The sequence below is a fragment of the Balaenoptera ricei genome, chromosome 9, assembly GCF_028023285.1.
Source record: "Balaenoptera ricei isolate mBalRic1 chromosome 9, mBalRic1.hap2, whole genome shotgun sequence".
Classification (NCBI taxonomy): Eukaryota; Metazoa; Chordata; class Mammalia; order Artiodactyla; family Balaenopteridae; genus Balaenoptera; species Balaenoptera ricei.
Window position 1 is genome coordinate 13,736,259 of NC_082647.1, and position 21,269 is coordinate 13,757,527.

The following is a 21,269-nucleotide window of genomic DNA, read 5'->3' on the forward strand; positions in this document are numbered from 1 at the left end:
CGTCGGCCCGCCCATCTCCCGGAGGGGAAAGTACGGAGGCGGGCGGGGAAGCAGGAGTTCCCGCCTCAAATTAGCGTCAGAGGCCTTTCCCAGCTGTGAGGACCATGGGGCCGCTAGCTGAGCTCGCCCTCCGCACGGAGGGACCCGGCTCGCCGTGGCTTTGATGGTCAGTAGACGCCTCTGAAAGGCGAATGGTGTAGACGGCCCTGGAGAGCTCGGCTAGGTGGAGCCCCCGGATGGGCGTGCCGCGCCTCGGCGCTCCGCTTCAGGAGCCCCTCTTCGTTTCGCGGGCGTAAGAAACTTAACCCTGAAACTGAGCTCGCTCCTCCTTACCGTTGCTTATCTAGATGCTGTTCCCGAACAGGACCCGCCTCCCTGCCTGCTCTCTTGAATTAACTACCCTTCCAGACTCTGTTAGGCGGCCACATCCTTTCTGAAACAGTATGTCCTTCCCAAAGCTAGTCCACTGTACTCTTCTTTCCTGCAAAGGCTCAACGGTTTCTTTAAAGTCTTCATGGTTGTAGTGTTCTGCAAACTTGAACTTGATTACCAACCCGCAGCCAGTGGTTCCCAAATGTCAGCACCTGGGCTGGTGGTATCAGAATCCCCTGAGGAGCCCGACCCCAGATACTACGTCTGGAGTAGGGCCAAGGAATCTGCGTTTTAGCAGGCCTCCAATTTATGCCTCCTTGATCCTGAGCCAGCCCTGGATTCTTGGCTTTTGTCTCTTAATATTGCCTTCTATTAAGTCCTGGACGAACTCCAAACTTCTCTAGACACCCCCCTCCCGGTCCCCAAATTTTTCTTTTTTTAAAATTTATTTATTTTATTTATTTATTTTTGGCTGCGTTGGATCTTCATTGCTGCGCGCGGGCTTTTCTCTAGTTGCAGCGAGCAGGGGCTGCTCTTTGTTGCGGTGCACGGGCTTCTCTTGTTGTGGAGCACGGGCTCTAGGCGCGCGGGCTCAGTAGTTGTGGTGCGCGGGCTTAGTTGCTCCGCGGCATGTGCGATCTTCCCGGACCAGGGCTCGAACCCGTGTCCCCTGCATTGGCAGGCGGACTCCCAGCCACTGCGCCACCAGGGAAGTCCCCACACATTCTTAAGGTCCCCACTTATGGGTTATAGTTTTCCTAAGAACTTCCAGATTTGATTAAATTATAAACTTAACCTGCCAGCCTCACACCTTGGAGATTTCGATTTGAAATGGATCACCTGCCAAGCACTGAAGACTTCACACTGAGTCATAAGCATGAAAAATAGGAAACTTATGGAGAGAAATGTAGACCTGAATTTAGGGATTTGAGTGCATTGAATATAACTGACACTGCTTCTGTGGCAAGATATGGGCCTCCATGTGCGCTGTAACTGGAAACCTCTCTCCCTGGAGAGAGGCTTACATAAAGCTATGATTACTATGATGCCCTTCTGAAGAACTTATTGATTGACCTCTGGCCCTGTAGGACTCGTGCTTCCCCCACCCTTGCCTTTTCCTGCCCTCCTAACTTCTAAGTATATAAATTATAGGAAAGAATTTACTATTTTCTGGGTGCAAGTTGACTTCCCAGCTGACATGCAATAGTGTGGCTTTCTCTGGGCTACCATTCACCGCTTACCCTTCCTAGTGACATATACAAATCACTAAGATAGGAAGTTCACGAATTGGGAGGACAGGGCTTTCCATCCTTCCTAAGGGAGCTCTCTGCCCATATTATACAGTTGCCTGCCTTGCTCCCAGGAAAGAACAATGCTGTGATTCCTAGGCCACCAAAAAAAAAAAAAAAAAAGCACAGCGTAAACACACAAAAAAGCATAGAACTTGAGTCTGAAGATCTGGAGTTCAAACCTCAGCTCTGCCAACGATTAGCTCTATGAATTTGGACAAGTCACTTCTCCAAGCCTCAGTGCCCTTCATCAGCCATTTAACAGAGTACCTGGCCCACAGCGTGTGCTCAGCAATTTTTTATTACTTTGTTAATACTTTCCTTTCCTGGTAGCAAAAGCATTTCAGGTAAACTAAAATTCATTTACCCTCCCCTTCTTGCTGAATTACAAAATAAAAAGTTTTAACTTTAATGCTGGCTTGTATTTAAAGCAATATTGTTCTATAGACCATTTGTGGGGTCCTTAGCTCTAATGTTTTGCATCACAAATTCTGATTTTTTGCTATAAAAAGTTTAGGGTCCCAATCAGTAAACTATTTGGACTATGTAACAGCGACGCATATTTGTTCTGCAGACTTGCTCTAAAAACTCCAAGGGCAAATATCCCTGACTGCCTTTTGCAGGTTGCATGACGACCCTCTTTTTGGTTCTCAGATAAGCACACTATTTGAATGGATGTATTTTAGAAGGTGAGGGAAAGGCTGCCAAGCCCAGACACTGAGCTCTCAGCTTCGACGTGCAAATCAGACTCCCAGTCAAATTTAACAAACTGTGAGGACAGACTCTAAATGGCCTAACATTATAGCATCTAACCCCAAATCAAAAATCTATCCCATAGCTAGAAATAGAGAACACAGCAGGGGGATGAGGAAGGAAAAAAACAAAAACTTGTTTACACAACTTCATGTTTATTTAATTTTCTACTTTTTTTTTTTTTTTTTTGGTTTTTGGTTTTTGGGGGGCTCTTTTGGCCTCGCTGCAAGGCTTGTGGGATCTCAGTTCCCTGACCAGGGATTGAACCCGGGCCACAGCAATGAAAGCGCTGAGTCCTAACCACTGACCGCCAGAGAATTCCCTAATTTTCTACTTTTAAAGGCTTGCTTGATCTCCCTTTCCCTATAAGCCTTGTAAAGAAGAAAGGAACTTATCTTTCCAGTGGTTTTAGTAACACAGAAATGAACCTTGTTCTTTCTACTTTAGTGGGATTGAGCTGTGATCTTCCTTCGGGGAGATGCCCTTCTGGCCACTTTATCTACTTATACCCAAGAAGTAGCCTTTTCTCCTTATGAAGATGAACGTATAAATCAAGTTTAGCATTTTTAAGATACTTATTTAAAAAATCAGCAAATTATCTGTATTAAAGCACAACCAGGGGCTTCCCTGGTGGCGCAGTGGTTGAGAATCTGCCTGCCAATGCAGGGGACACGGGTTCGAGCCCTGGTCTGGGAAGATCCCACATGCCGCGGAGCAGCTGGGCCCATGAGCCACAATTACTGAGCCTGCGCGTCTGGAGCCTGTGCTCCACAAGAGAGGCCGTGATAGTGAGAGGCCCGCGCACCGCGATGAAGAGTGGCCCCCGCTTGCCACAACTAGAGAAAGCCCTCGCACAGAAACGGAGACCCAACACAGCCATAAATAAATAAATTAAAAAAAATAGGGGCTTGCCTGGTGGCGCAGTGGTTGAGAATCTGCCTGTCAGTGCAGGGGACACGGGTTCGAGCCCTGGTCTGGGAGGATCCCACATGCCGCGGAGCAACTGGGCCCGTGAGCCACAATTGCTGAGCCTGCGCATCTGGAGCCTGTGCTCCGCAACAAGAGAGGCCGCGACAGTGAGAGGCCCGCGCACCGCAATGAAGAGTGGTCCCCACTTGCCACAACTAGAGAAAGCCCTCGCACAGAAACGAAGACCCAGCACAGCCAAATATAAATAAATAAATAATAAAATTCCTAACAGTGAAACGATAATTATAAAAAAAATAAAAATAAAAAAATTAAAAAAAAGCACAACCATTAACCATTTTTCTCCTCTTCAATCCAGCCTGTGTTCGTTTTCTGTTGCTGCTGTAATGGATCCTGAGGAACTGAGGCCCTTGGTCAAACAGCCCACAAGAAACTACATGAGTGAGCATCAAACCCACCCCAGTGGAGCCCCAAGATGCCTGCAGGCGTGCAAGACTAAGAAGAGGACCGGCTGAGCTGCACCCACATTTCTGACCTGCAGAGACTATGAGGTAACAAGTATAGTCGTATTAAACTGCTACATTTGGGGGTAGTTTGTATGCAGTGATAGATAACTAATACATGTCACAGTGGGTTGATGGAATCCATTGGCTTTAAAGGAAGGCTCAGTGGTGCTGGTGTTCGCTCAGGGAGACACCTGCTCTGTGTCAGTGCCCCCTTCTCTCGCCCCACAGGGTAAGTGTATGTGCCTTTGGCACAAGGGCCGAATGTCTGGCTGGCTAGCCCATGAGGAGGGAGCTGAACAGGGCTACCTGGAGACCCCCAGCACCTCACTGCCTGATTCGAATGCCCTCCCCTCAAGACTTGGAAGGTACAAACAACATCTCCACCCCTCTGAAAAAAAAAACTGCGCCAAAGGAATCTCTGTCCAACTAAACCTTAGCTGTTCCCTAAAAGACAGAACCTTTATCCTTAAGAAGGAAAGAATGAAAGGATCTAGTCCTGTGGTCAGAGCAGGACTTTTAGAGAGCAGGGAGGCTTGAGCTTTCACTCACTGTCCAGAGCCGTGGTCTCCAAAACAAGCAGGAGAATCCACTGGAATGTGGGGAAAATATTATTTTTATCAAAAACAAGAAATTAAGCTTTACCGATATCCACTCTACAAGCTGACCCTGCGACCCTCTACGTCCATGTGGGCCAGACACACGTCAGACCAGCTTTGAGAGAATAGTCTGTAGATGAGCCCATTGCAGAGGGCGGCAGTGGCCGCCACCCCTTCCTTCGCTGCTGAAGTGTCACTGGGTGCTACCGTGGATTTCCAGTCCTGGTTAACAGGATGTACTTATTATATTATCTATATATTAATATTAACCGAAATTAACCCTGGGCAAATGCACAAGGGCCTGAACATTGCTCAGAAAAACCAGAATCTAAATGCTAATATGTGAGTGCAGGGGATCTTTAAGAAGAACGGCAGAGCTGATTCTGTTCCTATCTCTAGTATGTCACATTAACCATTAATCATTGTGGTTTTTTTCCTTTTACCTTATAATACAACTTAGCAAGAGGTTGGCAAAAAATATTTTAAATTGTCGAGAGGATAATTTGAGATACAGTGAAACTTGCCCTAAGTGAAGGCTGTGCCTTCAGAGATTGGCTAGTGATGGTAGCACCTGTATAAAACTTATAAATTACATATGTGCACGTATATATAAATATATGCAACTTTTTACCAATAGGGCACATAATCAAAACATTTGAAACAAAACAAACAAAAAACACAAAATACTGTGGGGAATTCCCTGGTGGTCCAGTGGTTAGGACTCTGTGCTTTCACTGCCGAGGGCCCGGGTTCAGTCCCCGGTCAGGGAACTAAGATCCCGCGAGCAGTGCACCAAAAAAAACAAAATACAAAAAACATTTGGAAGCCATGGGTCTACAGGAGTCTATGACATTTTCTAACCTAGATATCAGAGTCTGGAAATAACCAGCAGGACCCACCTGATCCGGGAGTATAGAGGGTTAAGATGAGAAGAGAGAAAAACCAGAAAACAAAGTAAGTTTATTCGTCCTCCTTCAGAGAACATTTTCCCTGAAATAGAGTCTCCCTGACACCAGGCCCAGCTTCCACGACTGAACTGAGAGGACCTTCTTTCCCTTTACTTCCCCAACTAACCCAAACCTTTTAAAACAGATGCCTGAAACCAAATCGGAGTGAAAAGCAGTGGCAGGTCTTCCACAATCCCAGTTTTAGAATGTTCAAGCTGCCACAGGAGAGGCTGTGGGGAGTGGCCTCCAGTTGAGATGAAGCACCCACTGCTGCAGTCAGCGGGAGGTCGCTAGTCCTTGCAGAAGGAAGGGCTTTGCTGCCTCCAGGATGTCCAGTTTAGGGTCCAGTGAGCGGCCAAGCCCCTCCAACACCATGATGGCAAACACAATTGAGGCAAAGTTGCTCTCAAGCTTTACCTGAAACAGAAAAACAGTGGTTCTTTCCGAAGCCCATTGATATACAGAGAGTGTCCTGGGTAACATGTCACCGTCCACTCCCGGCCTCGTCTACCTGCCCATGTGATTTTTATCATCTACCTAACATTCTTTTCCCTACCCAGTCATTTGTCCCACCATCTCATCTACTCACCCAACCCCCCACCTACTAGAAATATTAAGGAAAATATAGGGGATGCAGTGTGTACAGCTCTTCTCTAGGGGAAGTGTGTAAGTGTGTGAATGACTTAAAAATACTAAAGTGAATAGTTTACAGCTACACTGGGAACCAGAAATCTAAATAAGGGTCATTCTTCAAAATCCACAGTAGTCTTTTTGAGACCAAGCACAACCGGCTTTGCTCAAATACAGCAGAGTTTCTTCCCCTTTGGAGCCAGGTTAATAGTAATAACAGATTACGTGGATTACCCAATTAATTCTCAAAAGTACTCTCATTATCTCCATTCAGTAGATAAGGACGCTAAGGCTCAGGGTGGCTCAGGTGGTGACTTGCTCAAGGCCTCTGGGTGAGGAAGAGTAGAGCCAGGATTTAAACCTAGAACAAGAATCTCTTTTCAGGTGGACAGAAGGTCAGGCAATGGAAGGCTGACTCTTGGGGAAATAATCTTTGTTAAAAGTAAAGGGGACTTCCCTGGTGGCGCAGTGGTTAAGAATCTGCCTGCCAATGCAGGGGACACGGGTTCAAGCCCTGGTCCGGGAAGACCCCACATGCCATGGAGCAACTAAATCTGTGCGCCACAACTACTGAGCCTGCGCTCTAAAGCCCGTGAGCCACAACTACTGAGCCCACGTGACACAACTACTGAAGCCCAAGTGCTTAGAGCCCGTGCTCCACAACAAGAGAAGCCCGCGCGCCGCAATGAAGAGTAGCCCCCTTGCCGCAGGTAGAGAAAGCCCGCGCCAGCAACAAAGACCCAATGCAGCCATAAATAAATATTTAAATATTTTTAAATAAATAAATAAATAAGGGGTATTTGTCTCAGTTAAGGCCCAAAAACTTGTCTGGGGAGTCAGATGGCTGATCAGGAGAAAGAGGCATGTTATAAATGCACACTCATCATGGGAATGTAAAATTGTGCAGGCTATGGAAGACAGTATGGAGCGTCCCCAAAAACTAAAAAAAATCCCATCTGTAAATCAACTGTACTTCAATTTAAAAGAAACTATGTGATCTAGCAATCACACTTCTGTGTAAATATCCAAAAACAATTGAAAGCAGGATCTCAAAGAGATATTCGCACACCTGTGTTCACTGCAGCATTGTTCTTAGTAGCCAAGAGGTAGAAGTGGCCCAAATGTCCATCAAAGGATGAACGAATAAAGAAAATACGGTATATACATACAATGGAATATTACTGAGTCTTTAAAAAAAAGGCAACCCTATCACCTGCTACAAAGTGCATGAACCTCAAGAACATTACATCAAGTGAAATAAGCTGGTCACAAAAGGACAAATACCATATGATTCTACTTATATGAGAAATCTAGAGTCATCAAAATCATGGACACAGAAAGTGGAACAGTGGTTGCCAGGGGCTGGGGGGGAGAGAGACATGGGGAGTTTTTGTTCAGTAGATACAGAGTTTTAGTTTTGCAAGATGAGAAAATTCTAGAGCTCTAGCGATCTGTTACACAACTATGTGAATGTGGTTGACACTGCTGAGCTGTGCACTTGGAGATGGGTAGGGGTAAATTTTATATTATTTTTTTTAACCACAATTTAAAATGTTTTGAATTGTTTTAAATTAAGTGCCTGGTGAAGCACTTGAATAGAGTGGCTGTACTCGATCGGCCCTCTCTCTGCTGTCCTGTCCTGAGAATCACAATGACAACAGCAAACATCTAAAGCGCTGGTAACCATTGTGTCCCACGCAGTGTGTGAGGAAGGCTGTGTGCCAATGGGAGCACCGGAGGCCGGAGAACAAAGCAGCTGGGAGTGGGGCCCCGCGGTCGGGCTGTGGGCACGGGTTCGGGCACTACCATGGGGGCCACCTGGCCAGGGGCGAGTTGCTCGGTGCCGGCCTCGAGGAATGTTGCGGGGATTAAATCAGATACTAATAAATGTTACACAGCTAAATTAGGTGCGTAGAGGGGAGTCACGGCACACCGCTACCGTTGTCACGGCCTCATCCGGCCCTCCCAGCGGCCCTGGGGAGACTTGGAGAGGCTTGAGCAGGTCAGAGCTGGTGGGTGCAGAGCTGGCTGTGAGCCTCACCCTCTGGCTCCCCGTCCCGTGCAATTGAACTCCCGGGAGTGTGTGTTCATTCCCAGTTCTCTCCAAGCCAGCTCCCTAGCAATGATTAAAGCTTTCCCCAATCCTAAGGTGATATTTAAGTCATTTTTAAAATGGAACCTGTCAAAAGTTTTGGAAAGCATAAAGTTTTTCACCAAAAACCCCACCAATGTGGGATCACAACATGACCAAGGAAAGATCTTGCCGGACGTCAAGAAACAGAAACAGCACTCTTCACCACAGGGATCGGTGCATGCAACGTTTTCAAAAACGAGATCTCACATAAGAAAAGTACCTGTCACCACCCTGAGGCCACCCGCCTTCCCCAGAGCCCTCCCCTCCTGCCTGACCAGAGGGCGAGCTCTCCACCCAGGCCTCACCTTGTGAGTCATCAGCAACTTAAAGACATTCGAGAGAAGGATGGAAACTTGAAGCTGGAAAACAGAATAAAGAGTCTGCAGAGGCTGCAGAGCCCCCGGGAACCCCTTCTCCCTTGCCGGCCCCGTCCCACGTCCATACACACGCACGCACGCACGCACGCACACACACCAGTGAGCAGAAACAGACTGCCTGACAAATCCCAGAAAGGACTGCACGCACGCAAGCCCAACTTCCGCCTCACAGCTGAGTTCACAGACCCCTCGGAAGGACCAGCCTGGAGGCCTCTACCCGCACTCCCGGCACACGCAGACATCACGTGGGGATAAATAAGACAGGCAGCGCCGGGGGCCAGCTGCCGCTCCTCACTGCCAGTGGGCCGCCTCTTGTTCCGACTCGCTCCAGCTAGTGTGGGCTTGGGAGTGCACTTGGGAAGAAAACTCAGGTTTGTCAGAACTGTGTGCAGCATACCAAGTGGGCTCTGCTGCAGGTCTAAATAGAGGACGTGAACATTCGGTATGTCCTCTGTCTGCTCAGGGGCCTCAGTCCTCCCTCGCCCCACCCCCATGCTCCACTGAGCTCCACGGAGATAAAGCAGCAGAACAGCTGACCCCCAGTCTGGGCAGGGCAGGTACGCAGCACTACATATGTCACCATCCCAGCAGCCACCCAGGAGAGCCTGGTCAAGGAGCCACTCTTGAAAGCCGGGATTCCAGAGGGCCGCCTCACACCTCAAAGATGTGGGCAGAGGAAAAGGTTTGTTCTTTATCTGCCTTAAAACCCAAGCCCCTCAAGACCTCCCCCCATGAAGAGGTCTCCCTTAGACCTGTGGTTTGCTGTGTCCAAGGGCAAGGTCAGTAAACACCCCAAGGCCCCTGCCCCTGGAGTGGCCTGCTTACCTTTTCCAGGGTGATGGTGTTCTTCCTGGCCTGGGTCACCAGCCTGGCCATCTCAGCCTTAAATCCCTCCACATCCTTGCACTCACTGGCCCGGGCATGATGCAGGATGAGCTCAGCCACTCTTTGGCCCTGGAAGACGCAAAAGAAGAAAACTAGGTAGAGTCAAGAGGGCACAAAACTAGATGCTCTGCCCAAACTTCTTCATATCCTAGTTGTTCCCACCCCAAATTTTCTACCACCCTGCTTTTGGCCACCCATCCTTTTTTAGCTTTACCTCCCCGCCCCGCCATACCTGGTAAACAGTCAAGGTCTTTTGCAGCTTGTCTTGGGCAGGGGGCCCCCACCTATACTCAGCGCAGTCAAGGAAAGCAGCTGCACTGTCTCCTTTGCCTCCAAGGCCACCCAGGCCCAGCAGCAAAGCCAGTGCCTGCTACGCGGCACTACCGACCAACCCGCCTGCCCCAGAGCCACCAGGGCCGGCCGCCAGGCTGGACCAGCCACACCATCCTCGAGGGCGGTCTTCCCGCCCGAACAGAATTCCCTGCTCACGGCTCCAGCCGTCTCGCTCCTCCTCCGCCCAGGAAGCCCCTGATCAAAGCCTCCATGGTCTCCCCAGCACCCACGCAGCCCCGGCGGTCACAGCCCAGGAGCCAAGCTCCTCCTCCTCGGCCGTGACCTTCTTCTTCTGCCCAAACCTGTGCAGAGGAGCACCTCCCGCCCCCTCACCCGCCACTGCACCTCAGTGTTGAACCTCGGCCCGGGAGATGCTTCCCAACTGGCTCAGGCTCAAGCCTCTGGTCTGCCCCCTCAGAAGCCTCCTAAGCAGGGGTTCCTCTGAATTTTGCCTTTTCCTCCAGCTTTCTTTTTCCCAGGGTCTTTCTTACTGGAGAATTCACGGTCACCCTTGATGTGGCACTTTACGTTGACTCAGTAGAGGCTTTGCTGAGTCCCTTTTGCTAAATAATAATTCTCAACCACTGGAGCCCCTCAGAGGCACGGGGTGGGGGGTTAAAACCACTTATGTCCCGTACCCCCGCGCCAATCAGGTGTCTTCCCACACCTGGAGAATAAGTTCCCTGAGCTGCTGCTTCTCACCAGCCCCACCTTCTCGCAGCAAATGGCACAGACCAGGGCGGCTGTTATTCAGTCAAGTAGCTAGCGTTCCCAGGGCCCAACTGTACACTTACTGAGGAAGGAAGAGAGGCCACCAGAACAACAGCATTTGGGAAGGAGGCGTGCCTTCCCATCATTCCAAACCATGAGCCGCTCGAACAGGCCCGTTCTGACTACAGAGCCTTAGGCAGCTTCATTTCCCTGCTCCTCTTCCTTCTCCCTCCTTCCTCTCTCTGCTCCACCCATTTCCATCAGGAGCACCCTTGGCAAACACCGGCATTTACAAGAATGACAAACGCTGAGGAGCCCCAAGGTTCCCAAGGGCCTAAAAAATTCAGCCCCAACTCCCGAGGGCCCGGCGGGTCTCACCTGCCCCATCACCACGGCCATGAAGACTTCCCGGAAGTTCCTCAGGTCGGCAGCCTGCAGCTCGGCCACAATGCCGGCGTCCAGAAGCACCAGGCACAGCGGGCACCGGGCAGGCGTCACAGCCACCGCCAGTGCGTCACAGACATCTACCTGCTGAGGCTGCGCCTCTTGGCTCTTGGGAAGACCGTCGGCGCCCTGGACCAGGATGTTCCCAGGGTGAAGGTCCGCATGGACAAAGTTGTCCACAAATATCTGGGAAGAGATCAGAGCTACTCTAGGCTAAGTCAACCTCACCATCCCATCACCACGAGGCCACACGTGGAAAAGCTTCCAGGGTGACGGCGAGTTCCCGAGGATGAATTACAAGGCAGAGAGGTGTGCGTTTTATAAAGCCTCAGGGCTTGATATCATCGATTCAGAATTTGTACAGGGACAAGCCAGGTTGATGTTTTCAAGAGAAAGTTTATTTTCAAAGTAAAGAGCATTAAAAATGATCATAGGGGAACATGATCAAAGACCAAACCGCATTTCAAGAGACTTATTTTTACTCTATGAGTTGAGCAATTAATATTCAAATTAAAAATTATCTAGTCATTGTTGACAGATTTTCCCCAAACCTCTCAGTTCTTAAAATTCATGTAACTTCCTTTCTTTAAAAATATTTCATAAATCAGACTTCACCTCCATTACCTCCATCCGTCCACATAATGAAGTCTAAACAGTGATCCTGACAACCGTACTGGCACATGGAATCGGGAGGCTGGGAGAAATGGCTTTGAACCTGCTAAGCAGGAAAGAAAGCCCCAGGGACTGTGATGGAGGGAAAGTCAGGCGTGACTTTGTGGAACAGGAATCTGCCTGCTGTGAAAGATCAGAGAAACCACCAGCAATCCTTCTATGAGGGGAAGGAGAGACCCGGGGCAGAGGTACAGAACAGCTGCTGCTGGAGGGGCTCCCGGGGGACTCCTTCCTCCTACTGGATGCAGGCCGAAGACCCCATCCCTCATGGTGGTCATGGCAGCAGGTCACAGAGCGACCCTTCTTGTCCAGATCCTGGCTCTGCTGGAGGTAAGGGAGGCTGCTACCCTGGTGAAAATCCCGGGAACTGAGGAAGCCGGGGCCTGCACACCTGTAGGATACGGTCACCAAAGGCTAGGTGACCCCCGACCCTGGGACAGAACCTCCTGGCACCTTGCTGTTAGCTGAGCCCCCAGGGTCCTTGATCCCACAAGCTGGAAGCCCCCCGTGATCTCCCGACTCCTGAGCGCTGCTCAGCACTGCTTCTCCCCTAGCTACTCCCCCCTGCACCCTCCCCTCTGGCCCACAGTGTGCCTCGGAGCCCTGTTACCGGGACAAAGTCCTCTCCCCACTGAGCTTCCACTGCGCTGACAGTGGAAACCCAGCTCTCCAGCGACAACCCCACTTCTCCAGGAGCCCCTTGGGTGAGGACTACCTATTCTCGACACCCACGCACCCCAGGGCTGGAGGTGAAGTCAGAGCCACTCAACCACCACCCCCTCTCACCCTGAGCCCTCTCCAGGAGTGTCTGGCTTACAGCCTCCTGTGCTGTCCACCTGCACCACACCACCGTCCGGCTCAGAACGCCCATTCTCACCTCCGCCCCACTTCTGCCACCTGCCTGGCCCTCACGGCTCCACCTTGGTTACCTGGTTTCTTTCCTCCTACTCTCTGACCACATGCCTGGTTCCTTCCTACCCCGATTCTGCACCCCCAGACCTGGGCACTCGTCCTCACTATGCATCCTAGACCAGCCGTCTCTGCCTCGACCACTCTCTTCTGTGCCAACCACCAGGAAGACCTCAGACCCTCGACAATCTCAGTATCTTCTTTTTTTTTTTTTTTTAATTTATTTATTTTTACTTATTATTTTTGGCTGTGTTCGGTCTTTGTTGCCGTGCACGGGCTTTCTCTAGTTGCAGCGAGCGGGGGCTACTCTTCGTTGTGGTGCACGGGCTTCTCATTGCGGTAGCTTCTCTTGTTGCAGAGCACAGGCTCTAGAGCGCGTGGGCTTCAGTAGATATGGCGCGTGGGCTCAGTAGTTGTGGCTCGTGGGCTGTAGAGCGCAGGCTCAGTAGTTGTGGCTCACAGGCTTAGTTGCTCCGTGGCATGTGGGATCTTCCCGGACCAGGGCTTGAACCCGTGTCCCCTGCATTGGCAGGCGGATTCTTAACCACTGCGCCACCAGGGAAGCCCGCGTATCTTCTTTCTTTGCTCCTACACGTGAGCTGCTAACGATGCTGGGTTCCTGCTGTTACTACTCGTGATGAAATAACTGATATTGCTTTGGGCTCACTGTAGCCTTTTTTGAGTGTCAACTCATTAATAATTATTGTCAGGCCATCCTCTCCAAGGAGACAGCTAGACTTCCTTCACATCCTGGAGGAGATGGCGCCACTTCCTGAACAAATCCTGGGGCTGGGACAGCCCATCCTAAATGACCCTCGGGTACCCGTACTTAACCCACTTATTTAGCATCACCTGTCTTCCCACTGAACAGGAATGTTCCCTGAACATTGTTGTCATGTCTCTTTTGCTCACAACTGTAAATCCAGCACTTAATTCAGTGTGTGGCACGTAGCAGGTGCTCAACAAATACTTGCTGAATGAATGAATGAAATAGCATGTAACACCTGAGGTTGTCTTTGGCTGTTTGTCTAAACTGTAGGCAAGTCGGGCGGGGCCTGGGTCTCCCTCCCCACTCTTGCACAGAGACACAGTGCATGACACGGAGGAAGTGCTCAACAGAAAGCTGTAGAAGAAGGCGCGTTTGGGTCAGCTCGGCTATCTCTAGAGCTGACCCTCTCCAGCCAGTGGCCGGTTGCTTGGCCAAGCAGGGTCCCCCGCCTCCCACACACAATTCCACCGCGTGCCAGCTAAGCGCCCGCCCTGCCGTGAACTCACCATCTTCAGGAGCATGTTGATCCCCAGCCGCGCAATCTTCCTCTTCACGTCCACGGGAATCCCTGCTTGCTGGTAACTAGACACAGGCACACTCTCCTGGGGGAAGATCGGGGAGAGAACAGCTTTAGCCTGCACAGCCCGCGACTGCCTCGCTCCTCAGCTCCACAGGGACACACCCGCACGGCCTTCCCACTGATTGGGAAGTGACCCGGAGAGGTTTTCCTTTCTTAGAGCCCCTATGAATCTGTTACCCACAAGATAATTTTAACCTATTTACACTTCCCTTCTACAATACGTATCAACAAGTCCCATAGGTTTACTAGGGAGGAAATCCATTGACTGCCACCCACAGGTAAGAGGCTTTGCTGTCAGGGTGAGCTTGTTTCTGGGCAAGAATCAGCCAATAGGGACATGAATGAGCTCTGTGACCTCACTGGAGGGAAAAGAAAAGGAAGAGAGAAGAAAGGGGAGCCAGTCAGTACGCATTTCGTATAGGTTATTTAATTGTCAAAGCAGCCTATTGAGATAGATCTTGTTATCCCTAATTAACAAATAAAAGAACTAAAGCCCAGAGAGTTTAAGTAACTTGCTCAAAGTCACACAACTAGTAACAGTGGGTCATTCAGGTCACTCCTCTGGATCTCATTACCATCTTTACAAAGGAGACTGAACCAGGAGACAGCTAAGGCCATGACAGGAATACTTGTTGAGCACTTTCTCTGTGTTGAGCACTTTCGCTGTGCAGTCTCTGTGCAGAGGGCATTTTGCATTCAATGTGTCATTGACTTTTGGGACAACTCTACGAGGCAGGAAGGGTTGCCTGCTGTTGTACAGGAGGGAACTGAAGCCAGCCAGCAAATACAGCGGCAGAGCAGACCTCCAAATCCAGAAAGTCTGAGGCCAGGGCCAGGCTCTCAGCCACCTTGCTACACTGCCTTCCACCCTCAGGCGTATCCAGACCCCTCTCAGTTTTACAGGCAGTAATCACATGCTCTCTTGGCTTTTGTCTTTTCCAACTCAGGCCTTCCTGTGAAGGGGAGACGACCTGACTATGAGCAAAAGGCGCGGCCAGGGGAAGCTCTCAGTCTTACTTCATACGTTTCCACCAAGACATCCCTGGTGACAAAGGGACGCAGAGGGGTGGGGAATTTGACAGAGTTCACATTCAGGAAGTTGCATTGGAAGTGTTCTAGATTCCGAGCTTCATAACGCAGGTCGATCTACAGGGAAATGGAGAGAAGAGGTGAGGGAAGGGGTAGTCTGGGCCCAGGGACAGCAAAATCTGAACCCCCCAAGAGCTAGCAAGTCCCGCGATTCACCTGCCTTCCCCACCTACTCTCCTGCAGAACTCCCAAGAAACTCAGGCTGCCCCAGAAGTCTCGAGCCCCATCCCTACCCAACGACGTGAACTCCAAGCTGCAGACAGCAGACACGCTGGAGGACTTGTCTAAACTGAATTTACGTTCACCCTGCCCCCAGTCACCTGCGAGTCACTGCAGATTACACCTTCTCTCTTACCCTCCACACCCATGGGAGACTCAGTGCCATCAACTCTGCAGCCCTCACCACTCTCAGATCTGTTCCCCTTTTCCATCCCACTGTTCCTCCCACGGTGACTCAAAACCAGTCACCTGAACCCTAACAGAGGTGTCCTAGTTGGGCCCCCTGTCCCCCATCTTCCCTCTCTCCAGTCCGTGTGCTGGTGTCCCCCCACCCCACCTGCAGGATGGAGTCTGCATTCATTAGGATGACGTCCAAGGTGGGCCATGGTTTGGCCCCTGCTTCTCTCTCCAGGTCCATCTCTTGGGGCACCTCCTCCTTCCTCTACTGCCCAAAACTCCAGCTGCACCCAATCTGCAGAGTGCTGAACATCTCAGCCTGCCAGACGCCTCCCCTCTCAGTGCCTTGTTTACTCTCCCTGACTGGAATGTTCTTCCCTCATTTGGGCCAACTGCAAACACTCCCCTTTGGAGAGTCAGCGCAAGCCTAGGGAGCCTGGACCCTCAGGGTGGAATGACCACTTCCCCTCTTGAGCCTCAGCTGAACCCGACTGAACCTGTAGAGACTCCTATTGTAACTCGTGCTTTTTCTCCAAATATTTCACATCAGCCCTCCTTCTCCTACTATATATTCCTTGAGGACAGGAAAACCTCACTTGTTTTCTTAGTTCACCAGCTTCTAACACAGTTCTTAATACACGTTACATGAATTTATAAATGAACATACACCCCCTACATACACCCAGACTCTAAGATTTCAAGGCTGGGAACGTGATCGGACCACTGAGAGCTACAGCTGGTAGGAAGAGTTGATTTTTGAGACAAATGGGGTGCGCTATAGAGGTCTGAGCTTCAAGTGATGGGATCCCATGATGCCTATTAGACTTCTCAAAGGGGAATTGAAGCTCAGGTGGGTGGTAGAACTGAGAGTGATTAATGCCAAGACGGGTGTCAGAAAAGAAGTTATTTTTCTCTGTTTCAATTTTCTTTCATTATCGAAACTACACAACTCCATAGCATAAAGCAAAGCTTTTTAAATGTTAAAACGCATTCCTGGGGCTTAAAACCCTAAATCAGAGGACATAAATGAAGACTTGGCACACTGCTTCTGAAAGCCTGCCAATTTCTGTGCCAACCGCCAGGAAGCCAGCACAGATGCCTCCTTGGAGCCCTGAGAGCCTCCAGCATGTTTACCAAGTCTGGCTACTTAAACGGGTGTCCCAAGGGCCCTGGACAAGGAGGAGGTCCTTGTCTACTCATTAAGCCCCGGAAACAAAGCAAAACAAAGGCACAGTGTGTGACTTAGCAAATTCTTCTTCTCCTTCTGGAGTTCGGCCATTGATTGTGGCACAGATAATGCTATATGTTCCACCAGACTCATTTCATTTTCATCCCAGTCACTAAGGAAGACTGCCGTCCCCAAGCTCCTTTGTAGTTACACTGGGCCCGTGTGATTAAAGCTCTGACCTGTAGACTGGGAAGAAGTGATATATATCACTTCCAGACCTGGCCGCAGAATCCTTTACATGACCCTCCGTGGTCTCTCTCCCCATTCCACACTGACCCCAGATGACAAATTTGGGAGGAAACTGGGTCCCTGAATAACTATGGAGTAGAGCTCCCACTCACTCCCTCAGTTCACCTGCATGGAGCTTTCATATAAGCAAAAAATAACATTGTTGCATTAAGTCACTGAGATTTGGATATTCTTTGTTATATCAGCTAGCATCACCGATCCTGACTAATATACTACGTTAGCCACAACACACTGGGAAAATACTCATCCATTCAGCATTTACTAAGCAGCTGCTAATGGCAAAAACTGTTGTGTGCTATTTACAACTGAGGGAAAGAGAATTCACCTGTTGCACCATGAGCTTCTCAAATTCCTCCACAATCTCAGGCAAGCTGAGCCACTTGATTCCTGGCAAAAGTGCAAGGACTCGGCTGCCCATCTTCATCAGCAGCAGGTCCATCTGCACCTGAGCAAGCAGGCCAGGGTGCAACACCTGCCAAAAAGAGGCACAGTGAGACAGGAGGGATCAATCAGGAGGGCACGTCCACCCAGCCAGGGCTGGGTCCCACCGTCAAAGGAGAGTCAGCAGGCTTCTCTCATCAGAGCAAAGGGGAAGCAGTCCCAACGCCCAGGATGCTCCTGCCTTCCTCCCTTTGTGTCTTCCTGAGGAGACTCAGAGGGCAGCCCCCCTGCATGGCACTCAGCTTTGCTGGGAAGAATAGGTGGGCTTCCCCTTCCACATACATTAAGTTTAGATCAGTGACTCCTAAACATCAGCGAGCATAAAAGTCACCGTGGGTTGCTTGGTGAAAATGTGGACTCCCAGATCTCCTCCAAGACCTACTGAATCAGGGACTTCCCTGGTGGTCTAACGGTTAAGACTCCACACTCCCAAGGCAGGGGGCCCGGGATTGATCCCTGATCAGGGAACTAGATCCCACATGCTGCAACTAAGAGCCTACATGCTGCAACTAAGACCCAGCGCAGCCAAATAAATAAATAAATATTTAAAAAAAGAAAAAGACGTACTGAATCAGACTGGCTGGAAGGGGAGCTGGGAATCTGCATTTTACTGAGTGTACAGGTAGCTGAGTCAGGTGGTCCAAAGCCTGCAAAATACTGCTCTAGAGTCACAGAACTCCAGAGGTGGGATGGAAAGAGCTCAAACTCCAGTTCTGCAACCCATTTCCTGTATGAAACTGGACAAGCTGCGCAACTTCTCTCAGCCTCCTGTTCTATCATTTAAAACATGCAGATAGGGGACTTCCCTGGTGGTCCAGTGGTTAAGACTCTATGCTTCCAATGCAGGGGGGCGCCGGTTCAATCCCTGGTTAGGGAACCAAGATCCCACACGCTGCATGGAATGGCCAAAACCACAAACAAAAAAAACTCATGCAGACGATAGCCCCTACCTCCACCTCAAATCGTTTTAGGAATAAAGTGGAGTATAAATAAAGGTATAAGAAAAACAAATGCCTATCTCGGGCATCTAATAAAGATTAAACAATGCATCTGACGTGACGGGCATGTTTCCTGGTATACAGCAGGCATCCACTCCTTTTGTATCCCACAGAGCAGAGGGAACCTTCGAGATATTTTGCACCAGTGTTTCCTAAATGTGCCTAATGATGAGAATCATTTGCAGCATTTATAAAAAGCCAGGCCCAGGCTCTTCCCTTGGAAAGTATGACTCAGTAGGTCTGAGTGAGGCACCCTTGGGAGGGTTTTATCTGAGGGGGTAAAGGAGAGCACTGGGGTATTTGCTACTAGCATCTGCCAGTTCTCCTGGGGACGTGCTGAACAGGGGTGGAAAGGTGTGGAGGGAAGAGTTGATGGAGCCCAGGAAGGGGTGATTGGAAATAAAGAGAGAAGGAAGCCACTTCTGTAAAATGAACACCACCCTCTTGGGCTCACCACAGCACACCTAACACAGTCTGTCTCCGATCTGTCCTGACCCCAGAGCAGGAGGTCAGCTGAATGGTGGGTCCTCCACCCACAGCGGCAGCCAACTCCAAACCCTCTTCATTTTCCTCTTTCAGACCATTCGCATCACCACTCCTTCAAGCCAAGAAATCAAACAGCTTGCGCATCATAGGCACTCAGAGAATGGTCAAGCTAAAAGAAATCCATGGAAGGCAGTGTGGGGTGACTTGCAAAGGGGGACTTCCTGATCTGGGCAGCTCCGTGGAGTCGGTGAGATTTTAGAGATGGGAAGGGCCTGGCTGCAAACATCGGAACACTTACTTTCACAGCCACGGGGATGAGGTGATCTGGCTGTGGTCCATGGGCGAGTCCCGAAGCCTGAGACAAGACTGCATTTGATCCAACCAGGTCAGCTTTAGGGAAGAGCAGCCTTTCTAGAAATGACTGGTCGGCAAGACTTCCGTGAGGCCTCCACGCCTTCCCCAAGTGTCCAGGGAGCTCTCCCAGCCCCCGGACTTTCCCAGCTTCCGAAGAAAGCTGCAGTCTGGAGGCCGTGGCCAGTCTCCGGATGCTGTCATTCTCCAGGAAGGCAGGATTGGCACGTGCTTTGTACACTTGGGCCACGCAGCCGGAACCCACAGGCTCCTGCTTCTCAAAGCAAAGGACCCTCCCCCAGTCCTCTCCGAAGGCCTGCCGTAGGAAGTGTTCAGTGTGGGTCCAAGGATGGGGCGTTACCTGGACGTGCAGCTTGGAGAACTGAGCACAGAAAGCCTCTGAGAAGAGATCACGCCGGGTGCTGGCCCACTGGCCGAGTTTGATGTACGTTGGACCGGAGGTCTCGGTGGCTTTCAGAAGCAGGTGGAGCCAGAGCCTGGAGACACTGGGAGCCAGGTAGGTGAGGGGGTAGAGTAGAAGGAGGGGGAAGAATTTCACCAAGAGCGCCCCCGCCCGGAGCCAGATCCGCAAGTGCAGAAGGAGGCAGCCTAGCCGCCGCTCCGGGGGGACTCTCTCCAGTGGCCCGTTTTCAGCCAGGTCACTCCAACTGGTCCTTTGCCGACACAAGCTCTCCGGGGCCCCCTTGCCAATGTCCTCAGAGGCTGAGATGAGTTTGGGCAAAGTGCCAAGCAGAAGCCAACAAAGTCTAGCCTTGCGACAGCACCCAGAGGGTCTCAGAAGGCCGAGGTCCTTTCTGAGCTCCAAGCCCCTTAGGTGCGACAAGCAGACCCTGACAGAGAAGCGCCAGGGGGTCACCATGCTCTCCCAGAGGTCGCGGTCCAGGCTGCCTGCCTCCACTTAAGGAGCACCCATTTTCGTTCCTTCTTTCCGCAAGGCTGGCCCGAGTCGGGGCCCCAGCTGAGTATTCCACTTGAAAGCGAGGCAGCTGTGAGACGCGGGGCGCTCAGACCTCGCCTCGCATGTGCAGCCTCTGCTGGGTCCTGCTGCGAGTCCCGCCTCCGCAGGGCCGCCCGGCCCCGCGGGCCCGCAACCCTGCCCCGCCTCCGCCGCAGGAGGGCTGGCCCATCTGTCCCAGCTCCCTCCCGGGTACCTCGCCGGGGCCTGAGGCCCGAGGGCTTTCAGGACTGAGCGCCGGAAGGGCCAAGCCAGGCCCAGGTCGGGGAGGTGACCCGCGCGAGGTGGCCGCGCGGGTGGAGACAGAGCCGGGCGGCCGCAGGGTCACCGCGCACGCCGGCCGGCGCGCAGAGGGGCTGCGCGGGGTGGGGCTGGGGCGACCGTGCGGAGGGCCGCGGCGCCGAGAGCCCGGGTGGGGGTGAGGAAGGGCCAGGCGGGGCGAGGCGTGGAGAGCTGGGGCGGGGGTCGGGGGCAGTGCGGACGGCCGAGGACCCGGGCACTGAGTATGGGGTGGGGAGGAGTCGGGCGGGGTTGTAGAGAGCCGAGTCCCCGCGCGCGGTGGGGGTCCGGGCGCCAAGGGCGTGGAAGAGGCGCGGAGGGCCGGGGATCAGAGGGTCGGGGATTGGGGCGCGGAGGGCCGGGTATCAGAGGGTCGGGGATCGGGGCGCCGAGGGCCGGGGATCGGGGCGCCGAGGGCCGGGGATCAGAGGGTCGGAGATCGGGGCGCCGAGGGCCGAGGATCGGGGCGCCGAGGGCCGGGGACCGGGGCGCCGAGGGCCGTGGATCGGGGCGCCGAGGGGCGGGGATCGGGGTGCCGAGGGGCGGGGATCGGGCCGCGGAGGACCGGGAGTCCGGGCGCGGAGGACCCGGGATCCGGGCGCAGAGGGCCGGGAATCCGGACGCGGAGGCCGCGCGATCCGCGTCTTCCGGGACCGCCCGCCCGCAGGCTCGGGGACCGCCCCTTAAAGACGACGCGAGCCGGACTGCGGCCCGGGCTCACCCGGCACTCGCGTCTTGGAGTCCCAGAAATAGAATTAACCCAAAACGCCAACGCGCCCTCCACGCCCCCTCTCCCCGCTGCGCGTCTATCTCTCCACTGACATCCTTAGCTTTCCTTACAAAGAGCGCGGAAACGCGGAAACGCTGGGTGAACTGAAAGCCGGTTCCGGAACACGGGTCTGGTTTTCAACTGAGCGGGAAGGGAGGGGGTGGGGGGTGAGG

At 51.9% G+C, this 21,269-nt stretch overlaps 1 protein-coding gene and 1 long non-coding RNA gene across 2 annotated transcripts; one reads left to right on the forward strand and one right to left on the reverse strand.

The window, feature by feature from the left end:
* Positions 1 to 88: 88 nt before the first annotated feature.
* On the forward strand, positions 89 to 19,853 carry LOC132371743 (uncharacterized). The gene is made up of 3 exons (XR_009504941.1): positions 89 to 166; positions 3,700 to 3,892; positions 18,815 to 19,853. It is a non-coding gene; the product is annotated as an uncharacterized LOC132371743 (long non-coding RNA).
* On the reverse strand, positions 5,384 to 20,960 carry ADCK2 (aarF domain containing kinase 2). The gene is made up of 8 exons (XM_059933222.1): positions 19,020 to 20,960; positions 17,122 to 17,268; positions 14,852 to 14,980; positions 13,761 to 13,856; positions 10,839 to 11,090; positions 9,357 to 9,485; positions 8,460 to 8,513; positions 5,384 to 5,807 (listed from the first exon to the last, which is right to left on the reverse strand). The coding sequence occupies exons 1-8, from the start codon at positions 19,950 to 19,952 to the stop codon at positions 5,667 to 5,669; spliced, it is 1,881 nt and encodes a 626-aa protein (XP_059789205.1). The 5' UTR covers positions 19,953 to 20,960; the 3' UTR covers positions 5,384 to 5,666.
* Between the last annotated feature and the right edge of the window lie 309 nt (positions 20,961 to 21,269).

Coding starts and splice junctions, on each gene's coding strand:
- ADCK2 (XM_059933222.1), bottom strand. CDS start 19,952: ATGGTGACCCCCTGGCGCTTCTCTGTCAGGGTCTGCTTGTCGCACCTA. Junction 17,269..19,019: donor TCATCCCCGTGGCTGTGAAA/GTAAGTGTTCCG, acceptor TCTTTTTGGCAG/GTGTTGCACCCTGGCCTGCT. Junction 14,981..17,121: donor AGAAGCTCATGGTGCAACAG/GTGAATTCTCTT, acceptor ATTTCCCTGTAG/ATCGACCTGCGTTATGAAGC.